Source organism: Galleria mellonella, unplaced genomic scaffold (assembly GCF_026898425.1).
Source record: "Galleria mellonella isolate WM207_F2 unplaced genomic scaffold, CSIRO_AGI_GalMel_v1 utg171, whole genome shotgun sequence".
NCBI classification, from domain to species: Eukaryota; Metazoa; Arthropoda; class Insecta; order Lepidoptera; family Pyralidae; genus Galleria; species Galleria mellonella.
In genome coordinates, this window is record NW_026442014.1 from 4,223,772 (window position 1) to 4,250,627 (window position 26,856).

Here is a 26,856-nt window from a genome sequence, read left to right on the forward strand (position 1 = left end):
CCGTCTACTTCATTATTAAACAGATTAATAGATCAATTTTCCATCAATGCAACAAACAATTATTTTGTCAAATTATCTAGGCTAGATCTGGGCATGCTCCGATGGGTTTTGATTGACAGAGGCACGTCGCTATCGGCCCGGTTGGTCACAATTGCAGAAAATCTCATGAGTCGCATTTACATGCCGGTGACCGGTTTTCTGCTCTATTTACAAAATGATTGATCAAATTAAACTGTCTGTTAATATTTTATAGCTCATCTGTACCTGCTAGAATTTCGTCAGAAACAACAATGCTTCATGCTTATCAATTACGAAATGTTAATACTAAAAATTAACGCTGGATGATTTTATAATGACATAACAAAAACAAGCAATTTGAATAATTTGATAATAAGGAAGACTTCTCAGTTATGAGATTGGGAAGTCGTAATAATAATGCCGGCAGTACATATCTTCAATGACAAACGCATTTACAAAGGTACTTAGCAACAGGCCAGACCCCTTTACAAGCTTCTAACAGCCGCGCAAAGTATGACAGAAAGCGATAGTGATGTAAGTGTAGTCGATAGTTGTCAAACAGGAAACCGCGGGGCGCGCGTGGCGAGCGATATGCCGCACACGCTTTGTGCTAAACGGCCTTCGGACGAAATGTTTAGGCCAGAATCGACAGTGCTATATGTCGGTACCGCGCACCGCACCACGTACTGAGCAACCAACCATTATGTAACATCAACTCCACAACAAACGCCAGCTCATTCATAAGAGCCACGGCCAATTTAGCCATCTGTGACCCATCGGTTACGTTGACATTTTTAATAACACAAATTAAATTTCCTTCAAAAGATTTCCGGATTATTTTGCTCACAAACATTCTGTCGCTACCAGTTACAAATGTAAACTGATCAGTTAATACAACATCGTAGGAATTTTACGTCTGGATCGATAAGCTTATCGATGATTATTTTCTTTTACGTTATTAAAACAAGGAACTATCGAAATTAGTTATTTTAATCAATGTCGCTGAGTCAAATGAGATCATTGCCATTATGATAATTTAATGATAAGTGTGATTTTATTAAGAGTTTAACGGTATTTCTATTATTTTACAATAATGTTATTATTAAAAGTAAAATCAATTTGTTAATTGATGGGGCCAGTTTAGGTTAGTTGGTAAACAAGCGTAATGATTTTGTCTTCTCCATTCTAATAATTTACATTATTAGTGTGCATGTTTAGATTATGCAAAAACTTTTCGTTTCGTTGGCAACTGACAGATGTACTTATTTATAAATGACATTGTACCCTTGCACGAGAGAGTCTTGGGCCGAAAGCGCAAATGGGTTTTACCTTCGATGATGCTAAAATAGCTACCCACTCTCACCTTGCGTTTGATTGACGATCGATCCCTTGTGCCAGATATTTGTTAACTGTTACTGCAAAGAACTCCGTAAATACACCACTTATAGGTACATCTAAAGTCATCGGTGAATCGTAATACTATATACAGTATTGCCGTTTCACTGTCTATTCAAATATTGCATTGCTGTGACACTGTCTATTTGTGATATATACTTATTGCAGATTTGATAGTTCTGAATTTGTCTTTTTATCTTTGTTTAAGGTATTACACGCAAATTAAAATAATGCCTATTACTTCAATAATACTTATGCTTATCACATACTCTTTGTTGTGGTTGTGATTAGATTTTACAGATCTAGCAATTATGATACTAACCTATTTATTAATTTTTGACTTGAAGTAAGATTGTAAAATCAGGTTATTAGAAAAGTGTTGCATATTTTTAGTTTTATCAGAAATAGGCAAAAGAACGTTAAGAATATTTGTCGTGAATTCGTGGTACCCAAGAGTGAGCATTGTGAACTGTGTGAGTTTATTAAGTCAGGTGAAGATTTCTTCTTATGGCATTTTCATGGCAAAAGATACCAAATCTAATGAAACGCCTCCAGCATATTTCTACATTTTCGCAACAGTTTAGGTTCGGAAACAAATTGAGTTCGTGTTCGACATTTTGCGATCACTGTGGCAGTTAGATGAATATTTATAAAGAACGTGTATAAGAAAAGGTCGGATTTGATTGTCGACAGTCATTTGAATATCTCTTAGTGTTATTATAGCAAATTACGATGAATTAAGTCGTCTATAAAGGCGGTTCTCACGCCGCAAAATTAGTTGACCTTGAGATCTGTTGGTACTTTGCACCAAACGTGTGCTTCGTGTGCTTTTATTAATAAGTTGGCGCACTTTTTGTTTTCCAAATGAATATATAGAACAAAAAAAATGTCGGTTTCTAAAATTTGGCCATTATGTTTAAATGAAAAATTCAATTAAACACATTTTTTTTTAATTTATGTATATCTAATGAAATCATTCTCTTCCGTTTACTTGGCTGTTCTCAGCGACCAGTCCGAGGCAAACTAGACTCGACCAAGGTCCGTTTTGAAATAGGATGGCACTTGACCTTCAGGATGAAAGTCAACAGTGTTGCGCAACGTATCGGCGCGCGCGCACAGAACTCTATGCTAATAGTAATAAACAACTACGAGACATATTAGAACCTGGTCATGACCTACATACCCACGTTCAAGGATTTCACATATTTGGAAGCTGATTTCAAAACTGACAGAATTTTAACATGTTTTGTTATAGCTGAAGGTAAATCTCGACAGAATAATAACAATAATTGGCGGGAACAACGTGAAAGTATGGTAATTCTAATTTTCTTTGGGTTTCCCTTGTTCGTTGACGTTGATGTAAACCAAATTGTATAATGTATTTGTGTGTCATTCAGTGGTTCAATAGAATTGACCACAGTTAATTCCTGTGTTGGATTCTATTGGATGATCTCACGCGGGGAAAGAACTGTATAAAACGTCAATTGAGTTGAAAGGCTTGCAGGTCGAACTAGATTTTTCACCACTCCTTTCTACACATTCAACTAGTTAACTTACACACGCAAACGCACGTGTTTGTGTTTGTTGGAACAATGTATGTGGTAGTGACTGACGCACACAGAGGCACGATGCGCGCGCGTTTGTATTGGTGGAGCGTGCGTAGATCCGCGGCACGTTGCATAGAGGGGGGAGGCAGCGCCGGCGAGTGGCCCGCGGTTTTGTAATAGCGTTTTATTTCAAGGTCACTCAAGCAGTTTTTAGAAAGTTACCACATATAGACTCCAGTATTAGGTAAAAACCAAATGCTACGATATCTAACGAATGACAATTTTATTTATATAGGTGTTTTTAATTTTTTGAATAAAAATAAATATGTAAATTACATTGCATTAGACGTAGGTATATAATATATAGTTAGTAAATACCTACTATAAGAAAAAGTTATTTTTATATTATATACATAATATTTGTTAATCCAATATAAAATTGTTCTATAAAATAAGACTAAATACAAGTTATTCTCCAATAATTTTTTTTTTCAAATATAGAACATGAAATAAAGCAAATTCTTAATATTATTTTTCTATTCTTAACATTTTTAATCTGCTGGATTAGAAGAATTACTGCACTTGTCTCTCGTATTGAATTGTGCAGTTCCTGTACTGGAGTTGCAATTAAAACAGACCTGTTATATACCTATCTCGATTACTACAGTAATAATGTTTATTACTATAATCTGCATAGGTATATTGTGAGTAATATAACATTTGTTTACTATTAATCAATTCAGTATACGAGTACTTGTTGTACTTATATGTATGTGTTATGTAAAAATGTAATGTAATAAAAAAATAAAAAAAAAATGATACATTTAATTAATAAAGAGTTTAAATATTTTGAGATAATTTTGAATATTAAAAACATAAATTATATAATAAATAATAATACATCAAAATTTATGAATCAATTAATAATTATATTCTGTGATAAACAATAATTTGTACCAATTAATGGTAAAGGTGCAATGATGTACTTAATAATAAAGTCACAAATTCTTAAAAATATATATATATATATATATATATTTATTATTATTTAAATTTTCGAGAGCATCACCATGCAATAGTAATCTACATTAATAAAGCAACAAAAACGACAGAGGAGAAAATCACGTCACAATCATATTTCGTCACAGAGCTTACTTCCATATAGGTACAACAAGCGAAGTGATCTTCTCGTTCGAAATGATGAAATTTAGCCGACTACCATTTCGTGTAGGTAGTTGCGTAACTGTGAACGCTAAATTTTGCTGACAGTGAAAGTGCGCGAAAGGCTTTACGTAATGTCTACGTAACTTTAGTTTTGATTTCCTCGCTTTTACTGTTACGTGATTTTTCGGTGATTTTGATTTAAGCATCTTGCGGTTTGAACGTCGCTGGTGTAGATTTTCGGGTCACTTGACTAGTGCTATTTACTTTTTAACCGATTTCAAAATGGAGGTTGTTGATTTATCTGTATTTTTTGTATGCTTTGCGATATTTTCACTAATTCTATACTAAATTCGATAATTATTTTTGAATTCGACAGGTTTTACTTCCATATTGTGATTTTAATGCGATTGAAGTTGCTTTTTGGGTGCAATATCTTGAATATTGTTACCGTATTTGGAGATTTTCTGGACTAATATACTAACTTTTTTAAAGATTCTGACTTGTTTTCAAATTAAAGTTATTTTGCCTAAAATGGGTTTGGCTTAAATGTTTTTGGCTATACTTTAGAGTTGGTTCAAGGTTTACGGAAAACGAATGCTTGAAAAACATCACGTACCTAAATGTGCAAATAAAACACATTGGAAAATATTGTGACGCTTCTGTGAGAATTAGCAAGTTTCATTAAAGACGCCATTTCTATAGACTGTTTTCTTTAATGTATGAAAAAATATATTTATAATCAAATATAATGTTATTGAAAGCCGAATTTTTGTATTTTGAAATAAAGTAGATTTTTGTTTATCGAATAGAATAAAATAAATTATATATAAATAAATAAACAGAGATATTTAATTCGTACCGATAGATTCATTTGATTAATAATGTTGTAACCTAATTAAAAATATTTTATATCTTTAACGATATTTTTATTTAATTTAATAGATTTATTAGTATATTTTTAATTATTCTTTAACGTTATAGGATATTTAATACCATTTTCTATTTTTTACTAGATTGTAATTTGGTTTTATTGATTTATTTGTTTAATAATGTTGTAATTAAATTAATTATATTTTATATTTTTCGCGCTATTTTAATAGTATTAATAATGTGTATTTTCAATATATTTTATTGAAATAAAAATCCGTATATTCACAATAATAACTTTAAAATCTAATTTTTTTTATACAACTTAGAATGGCAAACAAGCTGACGGCCCACCTGATGGAAAGTGGTAACCGTCGCCTATAGACATGAGCAGTATCATGGACATAACAGAGTATAATGTTTCGCCCATGATACCCCCCATGCGTTGCCATTCCTGAGGACTCAGGTGTTATTCCTCTGTACCCTGTAAATTCACGCCATACATACGTAACGTACGTAATTAATATAACAATAATCTTGTCTTTTACATAGTATTATTGTTTACATTCATCAAAATTTTATTCACATACATCTGTTTAGGTATGATTAGATAACAAACACAGAAACATCATTACAAACTTTCACATTATTATACGTACTTACTTGTTTTATATCTGAATTTATTTGACATTATGAATACATCATTATCGTCTTATCAGCCATTAATTGTTGTGGGAGGTTTTGCCAGTAGTTGCTACTCTTGACAGGTGAGTTGGCAACCGCAGTCAGTCCTTGGTAATGTTACTTTATACTTTTGTAATTATTTTAATATTTATTAATTAGTCAATACCTATTTGTGTGTATTTTTCACGGTCTCATCGCCAATTGTGTACTTATTTTGATACTTCTTTTTGTAATTAATCAGGATGTGACTATTAAGAATATTTTTTAGTTATATTTAATCTTTCGCTTTCTTCATACATTTTAAATTCATCACCGGGATAAGCACGTAAGCATACCGAACAGGGGGGAAAGGGATTATTAGTAATGAAGACTAAAATTCCCAACCAGGTCGACCTCCTCGTGGTTCTCCCTGGAAACTATCATGGTTAATTCTTGATAAATTCATCATGATGAGCTAACTGGCATGTTTTCATTTTCATCTATCACCCTTCACTGGTGCTCCGCCAGCGTATCCCGTTAGCGCAGGCGGGATTACCATACCATTTTCACCCATCAAAAAAAAAATACCGAATAATGAACACATATCGATAGTCAAAAACAGATAAACCAATAAATTGGCAATAAAAATCAGGTATGTAGGTAGTATTTACATGCAGTCAAGGGGTCTACTATGAAATGAAGTTCCAAATTTTCGGACTCAATTTCCTGTTTTCGTCCATACCGAGTTTAACATTTTGTTCATTATAAATCTTACTATAAAAGTCCAAAGGAACATTATTTTAACATTTTTAATATTCATAAAAACTATGTATTATGTAATTTTAACAATTAATTTTTGTTTCGTTCAGCCTTAAAATTTCGGAAAGCATTTCATGATAGGTCATGTTAAGGTTAGATAATGAACTAAAAAATTTTTTTTCAACATAAAATATCAGTAAACGACGTTCTGGAAAAAAATATTTCAGACACAGAATTCCATGTTGTAAATTAAAATATTACAAAGCTAATAAATATTTCTACGAAACATCTCGTCGTTCATCGGTGCAATATAGCAACCAATAATACTATTTATATTATAAATACGAAAGTTGTAACGACAGATGGATGGATGGACGTTTCACGAAAAAACTAGAGATTTCCTCAGGGTCAGCAATGTGGGCGTAATACCCCTGGTATGGCAGGCGTTCACAAGCTACGGTAACTGCTTATCATCAGGCGAACCCTATACTTGTTTGTCACTTCAGTGGTATAAAAAAAAAAAGTACAGAATAGATTTGAATGAAATTTGGTACACGGATAGGTTACATCGTAATTTAGCACATAGGCCACTTTATACATTGGTACACTTATTTACAATATTATTCTTTTATTTGCTTATTTCTCGGTTAGTCCAATAATTGAGTGTTAAAGAACACGTCATAAAATGTACATACATTTTTTTATAACTAATGTGTACAATAAAGTATTAAATAAAATTTTACTACGCGTTAAAGTTTAAATAAATAAATACACGTGGGAAAAGCCACGGGATACAGCTAGTCTCACTATAAGATAAAACATTATTTTATAGTGAGAGTACAAGTCGATTTAAATTTTAACAAGACTGAGGTCTCCAGTATATACGGAGCAAAACTTACTAGCTAATTCGATAGGTATTTAAATATTCATATGAAATTTTTCCATTTATTTAAGTAAAAAACCAGACAAAGTCCGATTAGGAGGTCGAAAGTCCGCACGTAACCGGAAAAATCTAGACGAATGGTAACCCTATATGAACGGCTGTTACTAAAACTACTCGATATTATTAGTAAGAAAGATATAATGACATTAAAAAGCAATATTGTTTTATTATTACATCATTTTATGGTCGAATGGCACGATTTTTTTATCATACTGCCTGTAAATGTTGCTAAAAATTAGGTAAATATTTGACAAACGAAAACAAGAAATATGAGGAGAAATGATAATATATGTATTATCTTTTAATGAACACACATGCGTGGATAATTTCAGAGGAACATTTAGATAAACATCCAAAATAAGATAAGTCTGAAAATACCTGTTTTCCGTCCTTGCTTCTTTATTAATATATAATTGTGAAAGCATGTTTGTTTGTTATCTCTTGGCGCTTTAAAGGCTTAATCAATCGTCATACAATTTAGTATACTCATAGTATTCGTATTTGTGACAGAAAAGAATATTTATATTTTTTTTATACAACTTAGAATGGCAAACAAGCTGGCGGCCCACCTAATTGAAATTGGTAACCGTCGTCTATAAACATGAATAGTACTATTGACGTAATAGAGTATACTGTTTCGCTCGGGACATTCCCATACGTTGCCATTTCTGAGGACTAAGGTGTTATATCTCTGTACCCTGTAAATTCACTACTATATTCCACCCTTCAAACCGAAATACAGTCATGCAAATAAGTGCTTCACCGTAGTAACACGAATGGGACAGAGGTACCTATTTATACTCATGTCAATCAATTTATCCTGGACACGCAGACGAAGTCGCTGTTAACTATTTAAATAGTATAAAAATAATTCGTAGAAGTGTCAGATTGTTTATAACCTCTACGACATCCCATCTATAAAAATCCATCAAGCAGTTTAGGCTACATGACATTGGAGCGAAGATTCGGACAAAAATAAATACATTCGTAAACAAATAGTTAAGAAAGAATGGAAACGTTTAATGGCAACACAATAAATAAAGTAGTTGTAACTTAAAAATATGACTAAATAATACTATAATTATTCTACTCCTGGTTAAAAATTATAGTTCTGAGAATATCGAAAAAAATTATATTAAAGTAATATTATACAATAAATATAAAATAGACATACGAATATTTATGAATATTATATAAGTTTTATAATGTGCGAGTATCGAATCCACAATCATCGGAAAGCGAGACAGTGTATTAAACCGCTAACATACCAAGGTAAAACTTTGTTTTCTTCACTCAGTTATAGAAAACATGTTAGTTATAGAAAACTTCAATTTATTACATATAACATAATCATTTATTGATATTTTTCATAATAATGACAAAGCAATATATTCAGTAGCACGAAATGACGAGAGTAAAGATTAATTTAAACGTAAATAGGGCAATACCTAAATCGTTAAATTCTACTTTCTTTTAGTCGGACTTTTTACGGATATTTTTTCTAGGAATTACTGTATCATCATATCAGTCGGTAACTGTCCACTGTTAAACATAGGTCTGTCCCATAATTATTATATGTCATAAAATAGTTCAGTTTTTCACAACAATGACAGAGTAATTTATTCAGTAGCAAAATTATAAATTGAAGATTAACTTAATCGTAAGTAGGCTATTGCATTGCTATCCAGTTCCGTTGCAATCAACAATACAATCTCTGTCCCAATTTCTGGGTTATCAGCTAAATAAATATAAACTCGTGTATTGGTTGGCACCCGCACGACAGATAAAGCAGACGGATTTACGCCTTCTTGAATCTGAGCATGTTTTATTTGCTTCCGCGAACGTCAATAAAGTGGCATCGTTATTTTTTTTATTGCCGAATTTCCAAATATCCATTGTTGATAAAAAATAATATTTTTTTGTTGTACTTTTTCAGTTTTCTATCACTAACAGTTACGAAAGGATGATTTTAAAATTTATTACAAAATTTTTTTAATAATAAAACTGTAATTTTTTAAATTATCGTATGTATGCATGTTACTGTATCACGTGAAAACGGCCACAAATCCAATTTAAAAGGGTCAGCATGCCTTACATTAACACGTTAGTATTTGTACCTATTTATAAAGATGTTTACTTATTTGTTTTATTCAGTCTTTATTTAACACTTAAATGGATTGGAATTAGATATTATGGTATACAGAAGGAACGTATCTTCGGTTAATACATAAATATGAAATTTTTCAACCGACTCCAAAAAGAAGGAGGTTATCAGTTCGAGTGTATTTTTTTTGTTTGTTACCTTGATTTCGAAAAATTTTTCTTTTATCCGAAAAGATATACTTACAGATTAGCCCCATAGAAATTTTATCGAAATCGATTTAGTATTTTAGTTTTTACGCCAAAACAACATCTTTGAAGTCGGTTTTTTTTGTGGGACACAATCTTCAATTATTCTTCTAATTCATTCATGCCAATAAATTCTTAACTTTAGTTGTTATATAGTGAATTTTAGAAAAAAAAAAGAAAACAAAATTTAATTAAAAAATTAAATTAGTATGCATGTTATAATACGTATTTGATATAAATCTTTTTTAAGAAAGATATATAATAATGGCAATTGTTACCTTACAATATGTTCCTTAATTAACTAAAACGTGGGATATTTCATAAGTGAGAAATGTGTACGTAATTTAATTAAGATAGACATCGTTTTGCACAATGTTGCTTTACAATCAGATTGTAAGCTAAACTAAAAGTAGAATGACTTTGGGAATAGCGATTTATATTCTGTCATTAGCTTGTCTCTATTTATGCAGTTTTATGAAATTGGATATTTTTTCTCAATTTTAGATAAAAAATTTATTGTTTGTAAAATTAGGAACAAACTTTTGGAGAAAATGAAAATAGCCTTGGAGAAATTTGATTTAATTTTTTGACTGTTTTAGTATTTTCAACCTATGGCGGTGTACAAAATATTTAAAGAAGGTAGCAAAATGGTATAAGAAAGGTAATATTAGAAACATATAAAACGACGGTTTTTTCGTCGTTCGCTTTGGTTCGTGGTCCATGGTAAAATGTAGTTAAAATGGATACAAATTTGAGATTGGGTAAAAGTAAAGAAGATTGCATTGATTTGGAGAAAAATAAAAAATTGCATTTGGCAACCCTGCATTTATGTTTCGATTCGAACACCCACGACTTATCACAGTATCGATTTGAATAATTTTATTATCACACCGGTGAGTACCGCAGTGAAATTACTTTGCACGGTCCAAATTACTCTGTACGCTGAATCAAGATTCCTATGACATAAAGGTTAGTAACGCGCGCGTGGTGCTTCTACTCGTATAGTACAAACATCTACTTATATGTAATCTAAGATCCCAAGACTTCACAGCTCAGACCTTATTTATTTTCAAAAAGTAAGCCACGATAGGCCTTTGATTAAGTATATTTAGATTTTCTTAAATTTGATAAACAGAACTAAAATAAATAGTTCTAGGAGTGACAGCGAATGTATGAATATTTAACAGTTCACAATGTATGGAAATTTAAATACCATAATGGTATGTGCTGTCAATTATAATAGAGGAAAATGCAATAAGGAAACGCCCACACTTGTAGAAAATACTGGAAAATTTTACAAGTGCTACGAAATGACTACTTGTAATGTTTTTGTATGGTAATAATGTAATTGTATGATAATAATAAAATAAAGAAAGCGCTAAATATGACATTGACTGATTAATTATTCTTAATTTAAGGACATGATTATAATTCTTCTAATTATTTTCTGTGTTATTTTTAGAAGTTACGAGAATCTCTAAATTATGCAATATTGGAAAATATATTTCGAAAAATATATTTTCTATTACAAAATTTATTAATATATTTTGTTTATTTACAAATTAATGCAAATGTTGCCCGTGTAACTAGATAATAAAGTTTATTATAAAAAAAATAACTTTTAATATGTACTCGTACAATAATAATTAAAGAATAATGCTCAATTTTCTAACAAGTGCTCAACAATGCATTAGAAAATTCTTATGAGAAATTCTCACTTAATCTCATTAGAGACTTCCTAAAATCGATTGCGTATAGTGATAAAAATAGATGCTGATACATTGCGAGCATTTCACTAAAATTGGTGTCTCGGTGAAATTGAATCATGCTTTGATAATCTAAAACCGTTTCATGACTCATTTACTGTTTAATACTATTTATTTCTACACATCTGTTTCAATTTCATTCAAAAATAGCTTCTATATTTTGTTGCATTTTTTTCCTTGTAACTTTCTTCAATGATTTATGATAATCGCTTAATTTTGGGATTGAGTGTATATAATAATAATAATTTAGTATGATGTTAATAAATCTGTTCCATATGTCTAAAGTCAGTTACAAATTACAATCTACAGTTTAGAGGATGTTAAATGATCTTGTTTATTTTTTCTTTTTTTTTTGTTTAATATACCGTTAATTAATTTATCTAATATAGATGCTGTCTTTATTTGTTACAGTATATAAGTTTTTATTACCTATAAATATAATATCATATTTTTGTGCAACATTTTATATTTTTACTTTATTTCTTTTAATTTACTTTCAAAACCAAAGATTTATGCTATGTTGTTTTCCAACCAGTTATTGTCGGGGGGAAAAGGATTGTTAGCAATGGAGTTTGACAGCCCCATTGCTAGTAATATACCTTATTAAGTCGACCTCCACGTGTTTCCCCTGGAAACCATCGTGAACAATTCTTGTTGAATTCGTCACGATGGGCTAACCGACCTACTTCATCCTCACCTATCATACTTCACTGGTGCCCCGCCGGTGTATACCGATAGCGCAGGCGGGGTTACCATTCCATTATCATCCATTTAAAATAAACCAGTTATTGTCAGAATTTTATGATGTGGACAATAAGATAAAAGAAATCTTATACAATGTCTTTATTAGATATTTGTTATTTAAGAAATACAAAATAATATTAAGATCTGTAATCTGTGTCTTTAATAATGTAAAATCCAAGTTGCGCAAGTCTCATTGCAAGAGTCGAGGTCTTATCAAACTTTCAGTCATAATACGAGTAGTAACTGACCTACACGTACACATTCACTAAAAATATAATTTCAGGCGTAAAACGCGCGCTTTCGTTCATGATTCAGTTTCAGTATTTCACGGGGTACGCTATGTGTAAGTACACTGCACACGTGCGCAGGCGCAACCACAGAGTGGGAGTTTGCGGGAAACTCTGCAGTAGTGTGAGTGTCCCGTCCCACACTCGCATTATCGCCCTATACCGGACGCGAACGCAGATTTGTGTGCCTGTAAATGTACTAGACCAAATTGGTAGTTCTATGCGTTATCTATTTACCATTGGCTTCACAAGTAGTCATTGTGTGGCCGCCAGTCGGTTCGCTTGTGTAGGGTATTGTTTGTGAGCCTTGAGGCCTCTAAGTTATTTTACAACTTGTCAGCAATCGAATTGCCTATAAAATTGCTAACGAACGCTATACATAGATGAGAATTTTTATTACGCAGCATGACAACTGACTGTAATTAATTTATTGGCTTGGTCAAGGCTTCGAAGGTAATCTGATGCGATATGTTCAAGCTAAAGATCTTTGGCGCTCAAGATGAATGTTGTAGGTTTTGAGGCAGTCGTTTTTATGGGCATACGTACCAGTTATGGAATGTATCTACCTCCATAGATGTAATATAACAATTTGAAAAGGACCTTGCAAGTTACGTTCTCATGGCAGAACGTAATAGAATAACGGAAGGGCCTATCGAAAGCGGCGTTTGATTATGATTCGACGCAAGGGTAACTACGTAATAAAACTAATAGACCAAAACATTTGGCCTTTGAAACTTGTAAGGACATATAGTTTATATTATGAAAATATTAAATCTGACGACTTTTTAATTTTATTGACTCGTCGGCCTTATGAAAGTGTGGAATTGATTTTTGTACGAAAGCGGAAGTCTCTAATGAACACCGCGCCTATCGATCGTGGAATGATTCTAGCGATCCGAAGGTGAACCAGTGCGAGCGATCGTTCAGCCGTAAAGGATGAACCCTAAATGGATCGGGGATACGTTGGTGTGCGTGAACATTTGAAAATCGTATACACACGAACGTGCGTAAGTATTGCGTGTGCGCAGACTAGTCGATAACAATAAACTATTTCCGAAGTGACCCAGTTCGAACGTCCTTCGGTAATTTGTACCGTGAACGGGAACAAGAAAGGGCTTGGAGTAATTTTGACAGTGACCATACTAAATTTTATTGTTGCTGGCGCAAACGCTCTTTTGTCCTGTCGCTACCAACTGTTTTTTTTTTGTTATCGACCTTTCTATACACGTACACGTTTTTGACACTTCTAAAATAGCAAGGTCATCTCAGCCTTGAAATGTTTTTTTTTTTTTATTGTAATCAAAAGTACTCGTACCAACTCCGTATTTTCATATAAGGTAGTTAACCTTTTGCGAGATAATATTTAATAATAATAAGAAAAAAAAAACAAGAAATGTTATTAAAGAAACCGCAGAATCTACGCTTAATTGAATTGGAACTTATTAAGTGTGTTAATAGTCGGACAGCGAACATCTTATGAGTAGTAGAGATATATTAAAATGCGATTAAATAACGATTAAAATTAAGGAAAAGATGTTAACAGCACCTCTCTACTAATGTTAAACTCGTACACTAAATAGTTACACAGTATATGGAAGGTACAACATGTTTAGTTCCCGATAACATTTTTTTTTTAATCCAGTTCAATGTCGCAGACGCGGGATTCTATTATTATATTATCACTCAACAAATACGGAACAAGTTTCAATTTCAACTCGTAATTCGTATCAACATATCAATTTCGTAATTCTCAGAAAAAATATATAATAACGTCGAGTTTGCAAGGGGCGATGCGGGTTGCAACATCGCATTCAGCGTTAACTTCTTGCGTTTGAAAATTTAGAAATGTTTGTGTTTTGCAGTTGTAAACCTAGATTCGTTGAACGTTTACTGTTAAAACGTTATTAGTATTGGTATTATTAAGAAAATTTGGTATTTTCCTACGATATGTGACTGAAAGTTTCTGTTAATTTATTACCTGTTACCAATGGTTAGGTTATAACATTATTTTAAAAGGTAAAAGTTAATAGGGTTACAGTGAAAAATTATATTCATTATTATAAGTAACAATATATATAATACGTATAGATACAAGACGAGAGAACCACTTGAATAGAAACAAAAAAATATATAAAAAAATAATATCAACGTATAGATGTGGCGAGACTTAAATTTAGATAATGGCAATACAAATAAGTTTCAGTAAAAAGGTGATAAAAAAATTATATATGTAGTAGGCATAGAATAAGCCACCCCTTTCTTTCCTGTGGGTGTTGTAAAAGCCGACTAAGGAAACAATGGTTGACGGATGGGTAGCAGGGTCTCTCTTAAAATATCACAAAATCTTAACTGCGGTTGCCAACCCGCTTACCAAGCGTGGTAATTACTGGCAAAACCTCCCAAAGATGTAGGTAGATAGTTAATGTCTGATATGATGGACTAGTTTTTTGTTAGCTACTGCGTATGCGCAGATAACAGAAGTAGTAAAATGCAATAAAATAGACCACTTCTGGACGACGTATCACGATATATTTCTATTACTAGACTTTAACTTAGACTTTCAGGAACGCAGATGTAAAAACGGCATCCAATTTGGTGTAGTAGTTTATGGCTGATTCCGGAATAAATATAAACAGACAAGCACAAAGATAAATTTTTAAAAATCAATAGGAAAAATTAATAGTATTACAAATTATTCTCATATTCAAACTGTAGCTAACTAATTAGCTATAACTTGATTTTCATTTTATATAATTTTTCTCTTTCCTTACTGAATATAAAAATAAATCAAGCGTAGACGGAAAATTTATATAGCAAACAATATAAATAATACCTACACTTAAAATAGTATCTCATTAGTACAAATTTAAATTTAATTAAAAACACTTTTTAATTAAATTTAAATTTGGAACGAGTTACCTGTCACCGTTTCTCCGAAGTTATATTATGATGTTTTCAAAAAGTACATTTGTTTGTTGCAAGGTCGTTAAATTGTAAGTGATATGCCATTACAGACGTTCATGGGCTACGGTAAGCGTTTACAATCAATCTGGCTGTTTGCTTTGCCGCCATAGTGGCATAAAAGTAGACTTAAAGATCACATCGATTCTGAGTTTATAATGATTGTAATCCTATATTGGTTATCGAAAGTCTGTAATCGGCGGGAAGGAAGATTATTATTTAACAGGTAATTTGCAGTAATTATATGTTGCCGATAATCATATGATGATCAAACCCTTTCCTCTTTATACCTACAATATTATGTATTGGTAAAATTGTCTACGAATACATAATACCAATAATAAATGTTACGTACAATAGAAATTATTTACATTTATTTTTAGTAATATAAAAACAAAATTTAATATTCATATTTTAACGAGTATATTTAAGAAAATATATAATTGAATTAACACGGAACCAACATGGAAAAAAACTGTATTGATTAAAAAATTATTATTATTAAATTTGGTTTTTAATTAGCAAAAATATCACGTAAGTATTTATACATAAAATACTTATACAGGCTAATTATAACTCTTTTATATATGAAAGTCGTTTCAAATTAATTAGGATCATTATTAGTAATTAATAAATTTTCATGTATTTAATCTTCATTGAAGGTGACATAAACGAAATGAACAAAACAGTAACAACATTGTTTATTTTCATTAAACCACAAGTTTTCTATATTATTACTAGGAAATATATAATAGTGGATTTCCAACGATGGTCTAATTAATACTCATATATTAGTAACGTGGGCTATGGATGGAAAATTATAATTGTGCGCATTAATATCGATGATTCTTGTGATCAAAGTCCATGTTATTTATTTTCTATTTGTATTGAGTTAAAAATATTTTTAAACAAGTTCAGTTTGTAAATTAAATATAGACAACTAATAATTCTATTAATACTAAATGAGAAAATTTGTAACAATGGAAAACTATTGAACAAATTTTAATGAAATTTGGTAATTTAATGAAATTAGTAGGTATAAAAAAAAGCACTTATATGACATTATGTCTGAAAAGATGTTGATGATACTATGATCTTGATCTCGTCTGTATTATCTGATAATTTAGAAAATGACATAATTTTCAATATTTCTGAATATCCAATACAATAAATAATCATCAAATTAGTTGCATTTAGATATAAAAAGATATAAAAACTTGTTATTAAAAAAAAACCACATTTTTCTATTATGTTTTAATAGAAATGTTGTTATATTTATTTATTTATTTCTTATTGCATTCCATAATATGATTAGTATATAACATTTTAACTTCAATTATGGACCCTGTTGGGCACAGCAAGTAGGAGAGAGGAGGACAACACTTTTTTTCACTTTAGAAGTAGTCTAAGAATCTGTTACAATATTATCCAGTCATTGAAATTGTATCACTATAGGTACGTATTTTCTTATTATTATTCATTATTTAATTATTAAATTTTAATTATTTAATTTATATAAGGTTTTTTTTTACTATAACAGATATAAGGGACTCACCTGATCGTGAGTGCCGTCGCCTGTAAGTTTTAAATTATCAATGACGTAATGGAAATATGTTTAATTATATTTAAATATAAAAATAAAAATGCATTGCATATCTTGCTTATAGGCATATTACCATTATTACTTTTTATTTTTTACCGCAACCGATTTGGTGGTGTAAAATTACTCGATTTAAAATAATCCATAGAAATTAGCAGTATTGTAGATGGACAAAGGAAACAGTATTAATCATATTGTTTGAACATAATAGGGGAGAACTAGTTTCGTACCACGTGTAAGTGATAAACTTAGTAAATAACTGAAAATGACACTGTTTGTCTATGCGAATTAGATTATTTGTTTTGCGTTATTAGTACAAGATTGATTAGGAATATAAATAAATAAGTGAATATCCAATACGACAATACTGTGACACAATTAATAAATTTGGCGATTATATGTACTTACTTAAATTTCAACTCATTTTTATCTTTCATATAAATTTGATAATCAATTATAACTTTTCATGTTTACTATCTACCTATCACTTCATGACTATACGCACTTGCACCAGTTGTGTGTATGTGTGATAGTTGAGTGATACGGATTTTTTATTTTGCATGTTGTGTGTTTAGGTATTTTTAAATTACGAATCTCAATAACACAATTCAGTTACTGAAAAGTACACAAGAGAGAAATGCCTACAGTTATTGTTCTTAAATTAATAGGTATCTATAGAAATATGTATTTTTCTTTGTATAACAGTGTAGATTTAAATAACATAAAAAATTAGATACGTTCTTTAAAACTACCACATACGCAGAAATTGAACAATAATGATTGTTTAAACGTTTTAATTATCTACATGTAAAGGCAAAAGAAATATTAGCACACAGGTTTTTACTTATAAAACAAATAAGAAACAATACCTATTGGATTAGATAGTGGAGCGAAGTTTTAACTGATTCGATAATAAAGGACAGATAAAGTAGTCATCGGTTTATTTTTATCAATAGTTAATAAAATCAGAATCTTATCATAAGAGTTTAAGTTCAATTCGTTAATACTCGAGTTATATATTTTAAAGTTAAAAAAAATCTCTCAAATATATTGTATCATATATAATACAACATTCTGCAAAAAATGGATTGGAATTATTTCGATTTAAAACCAAACTATCTATAACTATAAATCGATTTTGATAAAATTTCTATGGGACTAATTAATAAGTATCCCTTCAGATAAAAAAAGATTTTTAAGTCGATTTTTTACTGGCAGAATTATCAGGTAACGAATAAAAAAATAATAGATTCGAATCGGGCCCCTTCGTTCTTTTTGAAGTATCTCTTAATAAGTATTATTCATATACGAATTACTTTTTATAATAATTACATTTCCTCATACTTCTACGTACATACATACAATGACGGTAATAAAATCAGAAACGATTTTCTTTTCATATCAATTACATCAATTATTGTTATTACATACTTCTAAATCGTATTCAGCTACAGATCGATTATTTCTGCATTTTTTATCGTACACCTAATTATGAATAATTGTGATGATAGAATTAATATTTATATCTAACGTGGTTGGAATGCTTGTACCTATTTTAAAAACTTCGGCCTGGTGTAGTGCCCTTTAAATTATTTCTACTCGTGCCAACACTGGCGCTTCATTGACACAATTATCTTTTATTATATTTCAAGATTGTATATAATGTATATACTAACTGGCATTGTTTAGTTGTAAAATATTTTTCATCATGTTTTATGTAACAGTTTCTTCGTTGGTCTTTTTAGTGTTTTCTAATTTGTTCGTCATCGACTTATTGGAATGAGTTGTTTTTATTTGAATTGTCTTTCGCCGATTCATTAAAACTTATTATTGCTATTTTTAAAGAAGTTGATTTAAGCATATTAGAGTTTGGTTTGTGTATTTTCCTTTAATTTATAATGTATACCTATCTAATTAATCTTCTAGATTCAGGCGCGCGGAGCACCGTGCTCCGTCAAGCGGAAATCGCAGGAAATTTCATTAAACTTTTCATATGTAATATCTTTGTTAAAGTAATATATGTACAAATAAAAAATAAGTTGAAAAGTTAAAGTTTTTACAGATTCTTAATACATCATCACATTTATCTTTACAGGTATTAAAGAGTATAATTATATTATTTTCTTTATATATATATGTATAAAACTAAATTCTTTACAGAGTGTTCATAGTGATAAATTTGTTCATTTTCAGAAACTGCGTATAACGTTAGGTGTAATAAAAATCTCTCTATTGAAAGTTATAAACAAACTTTCAATCCACTAATTATAAATAGATACGTTTCTTGTGAAAATGATGTTGTGAAAAAAGGTGTTTCACTATTCATTTTGAAACGAGATTTTTAAATTTTCTGATTTGAATATAGAAGTGACATTAATTTATTAGCAATTAATAGTAAAAGTTGCTTGCTATGATACTAAACGGCATTTACTTACGGATTTTAATTACGATAATTAGCAACTAAGGGTACCTAATGACTCAAGTTTCTATTAATTATTTTTTATATTAATTAATTTAACTGGACAGATTGTAAATTTCATTGAATTTAAAGAGCCATTAAAAATAATAAATAAAATTATAATATAATTAAAGACCAATCCCAGAATGATACATGGTATTTACTACATTTTGATTTAAATAAATGCTCGCAAAACCAGGCATGGAAAAGCGGCGCGGGCGCAGTTCATACGCTGAGCGCAGTCGATTTCGCAAACCACCATCTAATGTGAACCTATTAACCTCTTCGTCGAGCGAGGCCCAGAGGCGAAGGCGAGAGGCGGATGAAACGCGAATAGTGCGTTCATTAGACACAAGGTTGTGCCGACCATCCCACCGGACTTACTAAGGTGGAATCGCGCCACCCACACTGCACCGTGTGCATCCCTACAACTAATAAAATCAAAAGTAAACAAACTACCTTACCTTGCCAACTGTAATGCACTTTGAGTAGCAAGCTCATTGTAGAAATTCAGAAAGATGTTACTGTCGAACATATTAGCACTATATCACAGCCATGTTGCGCACAAAAATACAATACAAAAACAAACAATCCGAAGCACCAGCGGTCACAGGATAATCACAACGTCCAATCCTAGGCACGTCCGTGCGCGAGCGACGTCAAATCAAACTGGCCCGGTCAAAATGACGAAAGTGAAAACATCGCACGCACAGAAAAAAAAAGGTTGGCGGCGCGCTACACAGTCCTTGCAGGCCACCTCTCGCGTCGGCTCTAGTGACACACTAACGCGAGGCGCGCACATCGCCGTCGCCTATATAATGAAGCGTTCAGAGCCTCAAACTTCAAATGCCCGTGGACGGCACAAAAAGAAGATGCCTTAACAGTAGCTAGGAAAGATTGAACACAAAGTGTAAAGACACGGAGGCGCGTGTGCGTGCACGTGCGAATGTCGGTGTGAGCTGAGAGATAGGCGGTCGCAGGAAACTCCGTTCTCTTCCACAAGGAAAGACCTTGGATATGAATCGGCACGTTGCAATGTGTACCGCCATCGCCTACGCTGCTGTTACCTACTTGACGGTTCCAACAGATTAAACGATGGTTTCATATAAAGTGTTTATTTTCAATCATCACGATTCTCCGCTAGAGTATTGTAAAGATCAGACGCAGTTTACTCATAGTCATAAGATATACATTGGCCTAGTCAATAGTTAATGAGCGAAACAGATAGGTTTATTGTTAAAACAAGCAGTGGCTGCATGGACAAACATTGTAATTACTGTGACGATGATGCAACGAAAGTTGATAATGGTATTTGCAATTTGACACGTTTTTAACGTGGGTGGTTGGTGAGAAATGGAAATTGTTGCGCAATTTCGCCTGCTGAAGCAGTTTAAGATAATGTTGGAAACTAGGTCACTGATGGCTACTTTAATGATCTAATTCTTCAACAGTGCAGTACATTACATATAATGCTTATAAATGCGCAATTAGATTTAACATTAGGGGCAATTATGGGACGGCATTTCCCTAAACTTATTTCTTAACCTTAGTAGGTTTATTAATAGTTTAATTTGGAAATAATGAATTTCGGGAAATTATTGTTCCATGGACGACCATAAACTAAAATGACAATGATTTTAACTTTATTTGAAAAGTAGTTCATATTGGCCCTTACAATAATACTAACGCTGTGATATCAAATTGAAATTTTAATTTTAGAGATAGGATTAGAGAAATTACGTCTCAGAATCGACCCCGTTATAGTTTATGTTATATGTTGAGGAGATATCATTTTTTCTTTAATTGCCCCAAGTTAAAGCAACATTATTTGCACGCAGTTGTATAGAAAGGTTTTAAAATACAAAAAATAATAATAATATAAACAATGCAAATTTGGACAAACATAAGCAAGTATTTAATTTAAATAAAAAAAATCACAAATCGTATTTTGTAAGTAAAAATAATTAGAATTGTAATGAAAATAGAACATAAACAAAAATGGTTGCATAGTATAAAGCAACTCTCGACTGGTTAGCGCGACTCGTTCCGTTTCCATAACGTAATAGCATTTCACTTTCATTTCCTTAATCTCATTGTCTAATGAATGCTCGGGTTGGATAACTTGCGAATTTCATCCAAAGATGTTATATGCATTACGTAAACTTAACAGATCGGCTTCTGTGAGAATCGTTTTAATTGCATCTCTTAATTTAATTTCATGTTTGTTATTGAAATTTTATTTTGTAAAGTGAGAGGTTCTCACATTGTGTTAATGTCTAACCTTTGCCGAGTGTCTTAAGCTTTGTGAATCAAATTGAAAAAAACAAAGAACTTTAAAAATAAAATTGCCGTGTAACTATAAAGTTTACACATTGAGTTGGGGTACCCTTGCAAATATCCTGTTTTTAACAGTTGTACTATTATTTAGTGATCCGATCTTGTAATGTAGATCCTATTCTTAGGAAATATTTATTATTTCGCAGCATCCTAATATTTATTTATTTTGAATAAATCCATTACTAAATATATACTAATACATTACGTAATTTTTAATATAATTGGCATGCCAATGATATATTGAACACACAACCCAAGAATTAATTTTATACAATTACTAGCTTTTACCTGCGACTTCGTCCGCGTGATCGGAATATATTTACTGACCGAGATAAAAAGTAGCTATAGGCTACTTATATCCTTTTCCATCTCATTTAGTACGTGAATGTCAAATTTCATAGTGATTGGATAAGTCGTTAAGGCGCTATAAGGTAATAAACAAACAACAAACTCGTTTTCTACATTTGTAATATTAGTAACGACGCTTTACTAAATTTTGTGTATTTATTTTTTCCCGTTTATCGTCATTTGTTTAATTTGATCAAAAATCATATATTTATAACATTACTGAATTAATTACTGTTAAAATGTTTATTTTATCTATATAGAAAAACCTTAAAATAATTATAAGGACAATAACGGGCCATTGCATTTTAAATAAACATTTATACTCGTTAGGGCTCACAGATATTCCTCTATGTCGAGGCTGTTTTGACCCCGAAGAAACGACTGCTTACGTAATCCTGAAATGTGTAGCTGTGGCCCTTCAACGTTCATAAATTCATGGAACAGTGAGGTCGCTCCGTGAGGCCTATGGAGATTCTAGGTAGCTTCTATGCTTCAGGGCGGAGCTAGACTGGCTGTAGGTATTAGCCACGACTTACACGTATGTCGGGAATATGGGAATCCAATTTACATTTTACATTTACAACATTACTGATAATCAGATATGATCTTAGGTAGTTCATCTGATAGAAATGGTAATCGTTGATCTAATGTACATTGTTGACAATGGCATTCATTTCTTGATCACTTCCGGAGATTATATTTTTGTTTCTTGTATCAGAAGTTCTTTTCTGTTAGTATTTATTATATGTATTTATGCTAAAATGTATCTGTCAACTTAATAATTAGACTATTGTAAAATAATTAAAAGAACAAGAAATTAATTGTAAATGTACGACACATTTCTATTTGCATTATAAATATGGATGGTGTCATAGAGCAGGATTGTTTGATACCGACGCGTTTTCGCATGTATTGCAAAACAATAGACCATTCAGTTCTAAATGTCTATCAACTAGCACGCAGTGCTATGTAACGTTCGACTGTACGAAAGTACTTAAACGAATGACAGGTTTTATTGTCTATATAAGGCATTATTTGAGATCGTTGTGGTTTAGTGGCAGTGAACCAATGAACTTCAGAGGATGAGATTATTCGTATTAGGTATTAGGGATCCAATTGTTAATAACAACGGGATACTTTTGAAATCATAGACGTGTTGGTGATCGTTCCTGAGTCGTGTCAATGAAAACATACGAGTATATCGATATATTTTCTTTATAAAGTCCAATAGACATTTTTATTATTTGTTGTCACTGACCTTTCTTTATCTGACAATATTAATTCCGGCTATTACTACTAGTGTTTGCTTTTGTTAAATTTATAATTACAAAATTATTTTTTTCCAATAAAAAAATATTAATCTAATATTTTTTTTTATTAATTGTCCTGAATAGGTAAGAACTAAAGTACATCTTTAAGAGGAACTTCATTGTTCATATACCATAGTGTGGGAACATGGCCCACTATCTTTGAAGGAAAATTACCTATATTGGTATACGGATGGCTCCAAAATGGCAACAGATACGGAAGCTGGTATCTTTTGAAGCGAAAGCGAAACAAGGCATATACTACACAAGATGGATCTATCTTCAGACATTCTATGCAGATTGTACAGTGAGAAATCTGATTCCATGGAACACCTGATGTATAACTGTGATTCTTAGCAAGTATGCGTATGAGTCGACTGGGAACATCATGTCCAAAGTTAGGGGAGTATAGGTATCTTAAACCATGGGATTTCGTAAAGGTAACACTTAGAAAGATAACATTATTAGTTAAAAAAACATATTATTGTTAATAAAATATTTAACATTTTAGAATATTATGTTAATTAAACTAGATAAAAATTAAATTCAATTAATAGTTAATTAGTTTTAAGTATACAGTATGTTAATATGTAATGACCGCTGGTATTGATACTGGTTGTTTTTCTTTTTGAAAATTTTATTTTTACTTTAATTTTTAGTAAGTAATACATACATTTTTACAGTAAAACAATTTCTATACTTATGAATATTAACACTAGTCGTAAAGAATGGATATCTTTAATTAACATACTGTTTAGTTAGTAATCGCTAAACACTACTAAAGCTGGATATACCATTGCAGGTATTTCATTGAAAGAGCTATTATAGTGGTATAGTGACGATACTAGTAATAGTTGCGCGGTGTAGTTCCAATGTTTTGTTATAACCTATATACATATTTGGCGCCAATTACTTTCCCTTTAATTCATACAAACTAAAACGTCCTACAAACCTGACTTTTAAATTGAGAATATATAGCAAAAGAAAAAGACAAGGCGCTGCAATAGCTAAAAGAGGCGAGATTAGATATTTTTATGAATAATGATTCAGTCTCATCCTAAAGTATTGTCACGAAAAAAATTAGAAGGGGGAATAAACAACTTGAATTGATAATGCTAAAGTTATATTGTCACTTTACATTACCTATAAAAATAAACCATAATGAAAGATTTGCTGAAAATTATTACCACGTGTCTATTTTGTGTTTTCACTTAATATAGATCTAGGTTGTTTATTAGATTTACGTGTCGGACGGTGGTAAATGTAAGAATATGTTTTTAGGAGAAACATGTATTTTAATGATTTGTATGATTGATCCAAACAATTCCATGGAATCAGTACATAAAAATCTTACGTTAAGTTACGATATAACCTACCCGTAACAAATTATTCAGTAGTTTATGCGTGATAGTAATAAACATCTATTGTTACAAAATTTCGCATTTATAATATTAAAAGGATAATTATCTATGTTCTCGTTGATTGATTAATTTATTGATGGCAGCAATGCGATTTATAGAATTATTATAAAATAACCAAATTATTAAATTTAATTTTAAGTTACAGGTATCGAATCCAGGAATTTTGAATGAATACTAGTGTTTATCAAAGTGCAAACTAAAGTTGTAGGTATTGGAATTTGAAATATGCAAAAGCGCATGGACTGTATGTAATAACTTTTTTTTATTTATGCAGGATACTTGTTGTATAAGTGATATATAAAATTTATGTTGATATGAAAGAGACCAGAAAGGGAGTAAACATGAAATAAAATATAAATGAAAAGAAGATAAAAAAATATTTCGACATCAAATAGATATGAGAAAAGGGCATAATCCTCTTGTCCTTTTGTTTTTGAATTTTTTGATTGAAGAACGTTTCTATGAATGTCTTCGAAAAAAAAAATCTACTTAGGTATATTCATTCGGGCGCGAAACAAGAGTGAAGTCACCGATACTGTTCACTGTACCATAAACTTTCGCTTTAACATTTCTTCGAGTGAAAGTTCTTAACGCATGTATTGTACTTTTGTCACTGGCTAATCGCTATCTTTATCATAAATCTTTGTCCTGACATTTAGCGACACACCCACTAACTTCGTAATGAAAGTTTCAAACTGCAGATACTTGTGTAATCGCATGATGGATGTTTGTTATCTTGATAGAATGTTGACTTGTGCAAAGATAGGAAACAGAAAAAGTATAGGTTGAATTCGTAATAATGAGAACCTAGTATTTTTAAGTGGTTCTTCTCTCAACCTAAAAATTATCTATGTTATGTATAAGTACGTCTTAATATTATCTCTCAGTATTTATTTGTATACTTACACTGAAAGAAGAAGTCACAGCGTGAACGTTTTCTATGTGTCTGTTTGCGGCGTTATGGTTTCGAATTGAGTGCTCTTTTGTTACTTAAGAGTTTCTTTCACTGAGATTGTATTTTACATAATAATAATGTATTACGAGTTTTCATTTATATCTAAAATATCTACTGATACATAGTTGTGTAGGTACTCTTTAATAAACGTGTATGATGAATTAATTTTTATTAAAATTGCTTCAATTTACGAATATAATCAAAATGCTGAATTCATGTAATAAAATTCTTTATTGGCAACGATTATATCATTCATATAATATCGTGTTCTATTTCGATTTGTTTCGGTTATCTCAATTACGTATTAGTGCCATAGCTCGCGTGAAAGTGTTTCTCGAGCGAAGCAATCGAAACAGCGTTATGCATCCGCATCTACCGTCATTGGATCCGTCACGATCGACCGTGGCTGCCATTTATTAATAATAAACGAAAATTCGTTATTTAACTAGCCTTGGACCATGTTCCTTTCAGTTCTACTTAATGATGACAGTTGCTTGAAACGTGCTGCTTGTAATGGCTTCACCTCAATGACCGTATAGCTGTGGTCACGGAGTCTGCAAGGTTTCCAAGTAATGTTGTGAACGGTTCGACAATGAAACAGTTTAGGGCGTTACTGTCCACTGTATTATCTATTGCTATGGTTTGGAAAAGGTATTTGCAATTACAATTCAAAAACTTCGTTGTTAGATTTATTTCGTATCAAACGAAATGATTTGATAGACAAATAACTTTCGAAAGAAAATTCGACATGCCGAAGGTTTTGTAACAGTCATTGAAAGCGCGGCTCGGCGAATGAGCCTCGCTGCAGACGTCGAAAGTGAGACCGAGAGGTTGCGCAGGCGTTACGAAGTTTTTATTGTCGGCCGCGCGCGAAATCACTTGAAAGTTGTATTGTCCTTGGATATTTCACTTCTTTATTTGTTGCGTTTCCGACACCCGAGCCGAAGTTCAGTCGTCGGTGACGCCA

General features: G+C 31.4%; 1 protein-coding gene and 1 long non-coding RNA gene across 3 annotated transcripts in view; one reads left to right on the top strand and one right to left on the bottom strand.

Moving 5' to 3' along the window:
• LOC113518103 (transcription factor Ken) overlaps positions 1 to 26,856 on the bottom strand; it is a 43,627-nt gene that overhangs the window by 16,209 nt on the left and 562 nt on the right. Inside the window, exon 1 of one of the 2 annotated variants that reach the window (XM_026902871.3) lies at positions 19,986 to 20,281. The exons of the other annotated variant lie outside the window; for it this stretch is intronic. Within the exon in view, the coding sequence (XP_026758672.1) occupies positions 19,986 to 20,056 (71 nt within the window). The 5' untranslated portion in view covers positions 20,057 to 20,281. Of the gene's footprint in view, positions 1 to 19,985; positions 20,282 to 26,856 lie in introns of those variants that run through there. 2 annotated transcript variants of the gene reach the window in all.
• Positions 20,971 to 26,129, top strand: LOC128200200 (uncharacterized). The gene is made up of 3 exons (XR_008252599.1): positions 20,971 to 22,720; positions 23,601 to 23,953; positions 25,080 to 26,129. It is a non-coding gene; the product is annotated as an uncharacterized LOC128200200 (long non-coding RNA).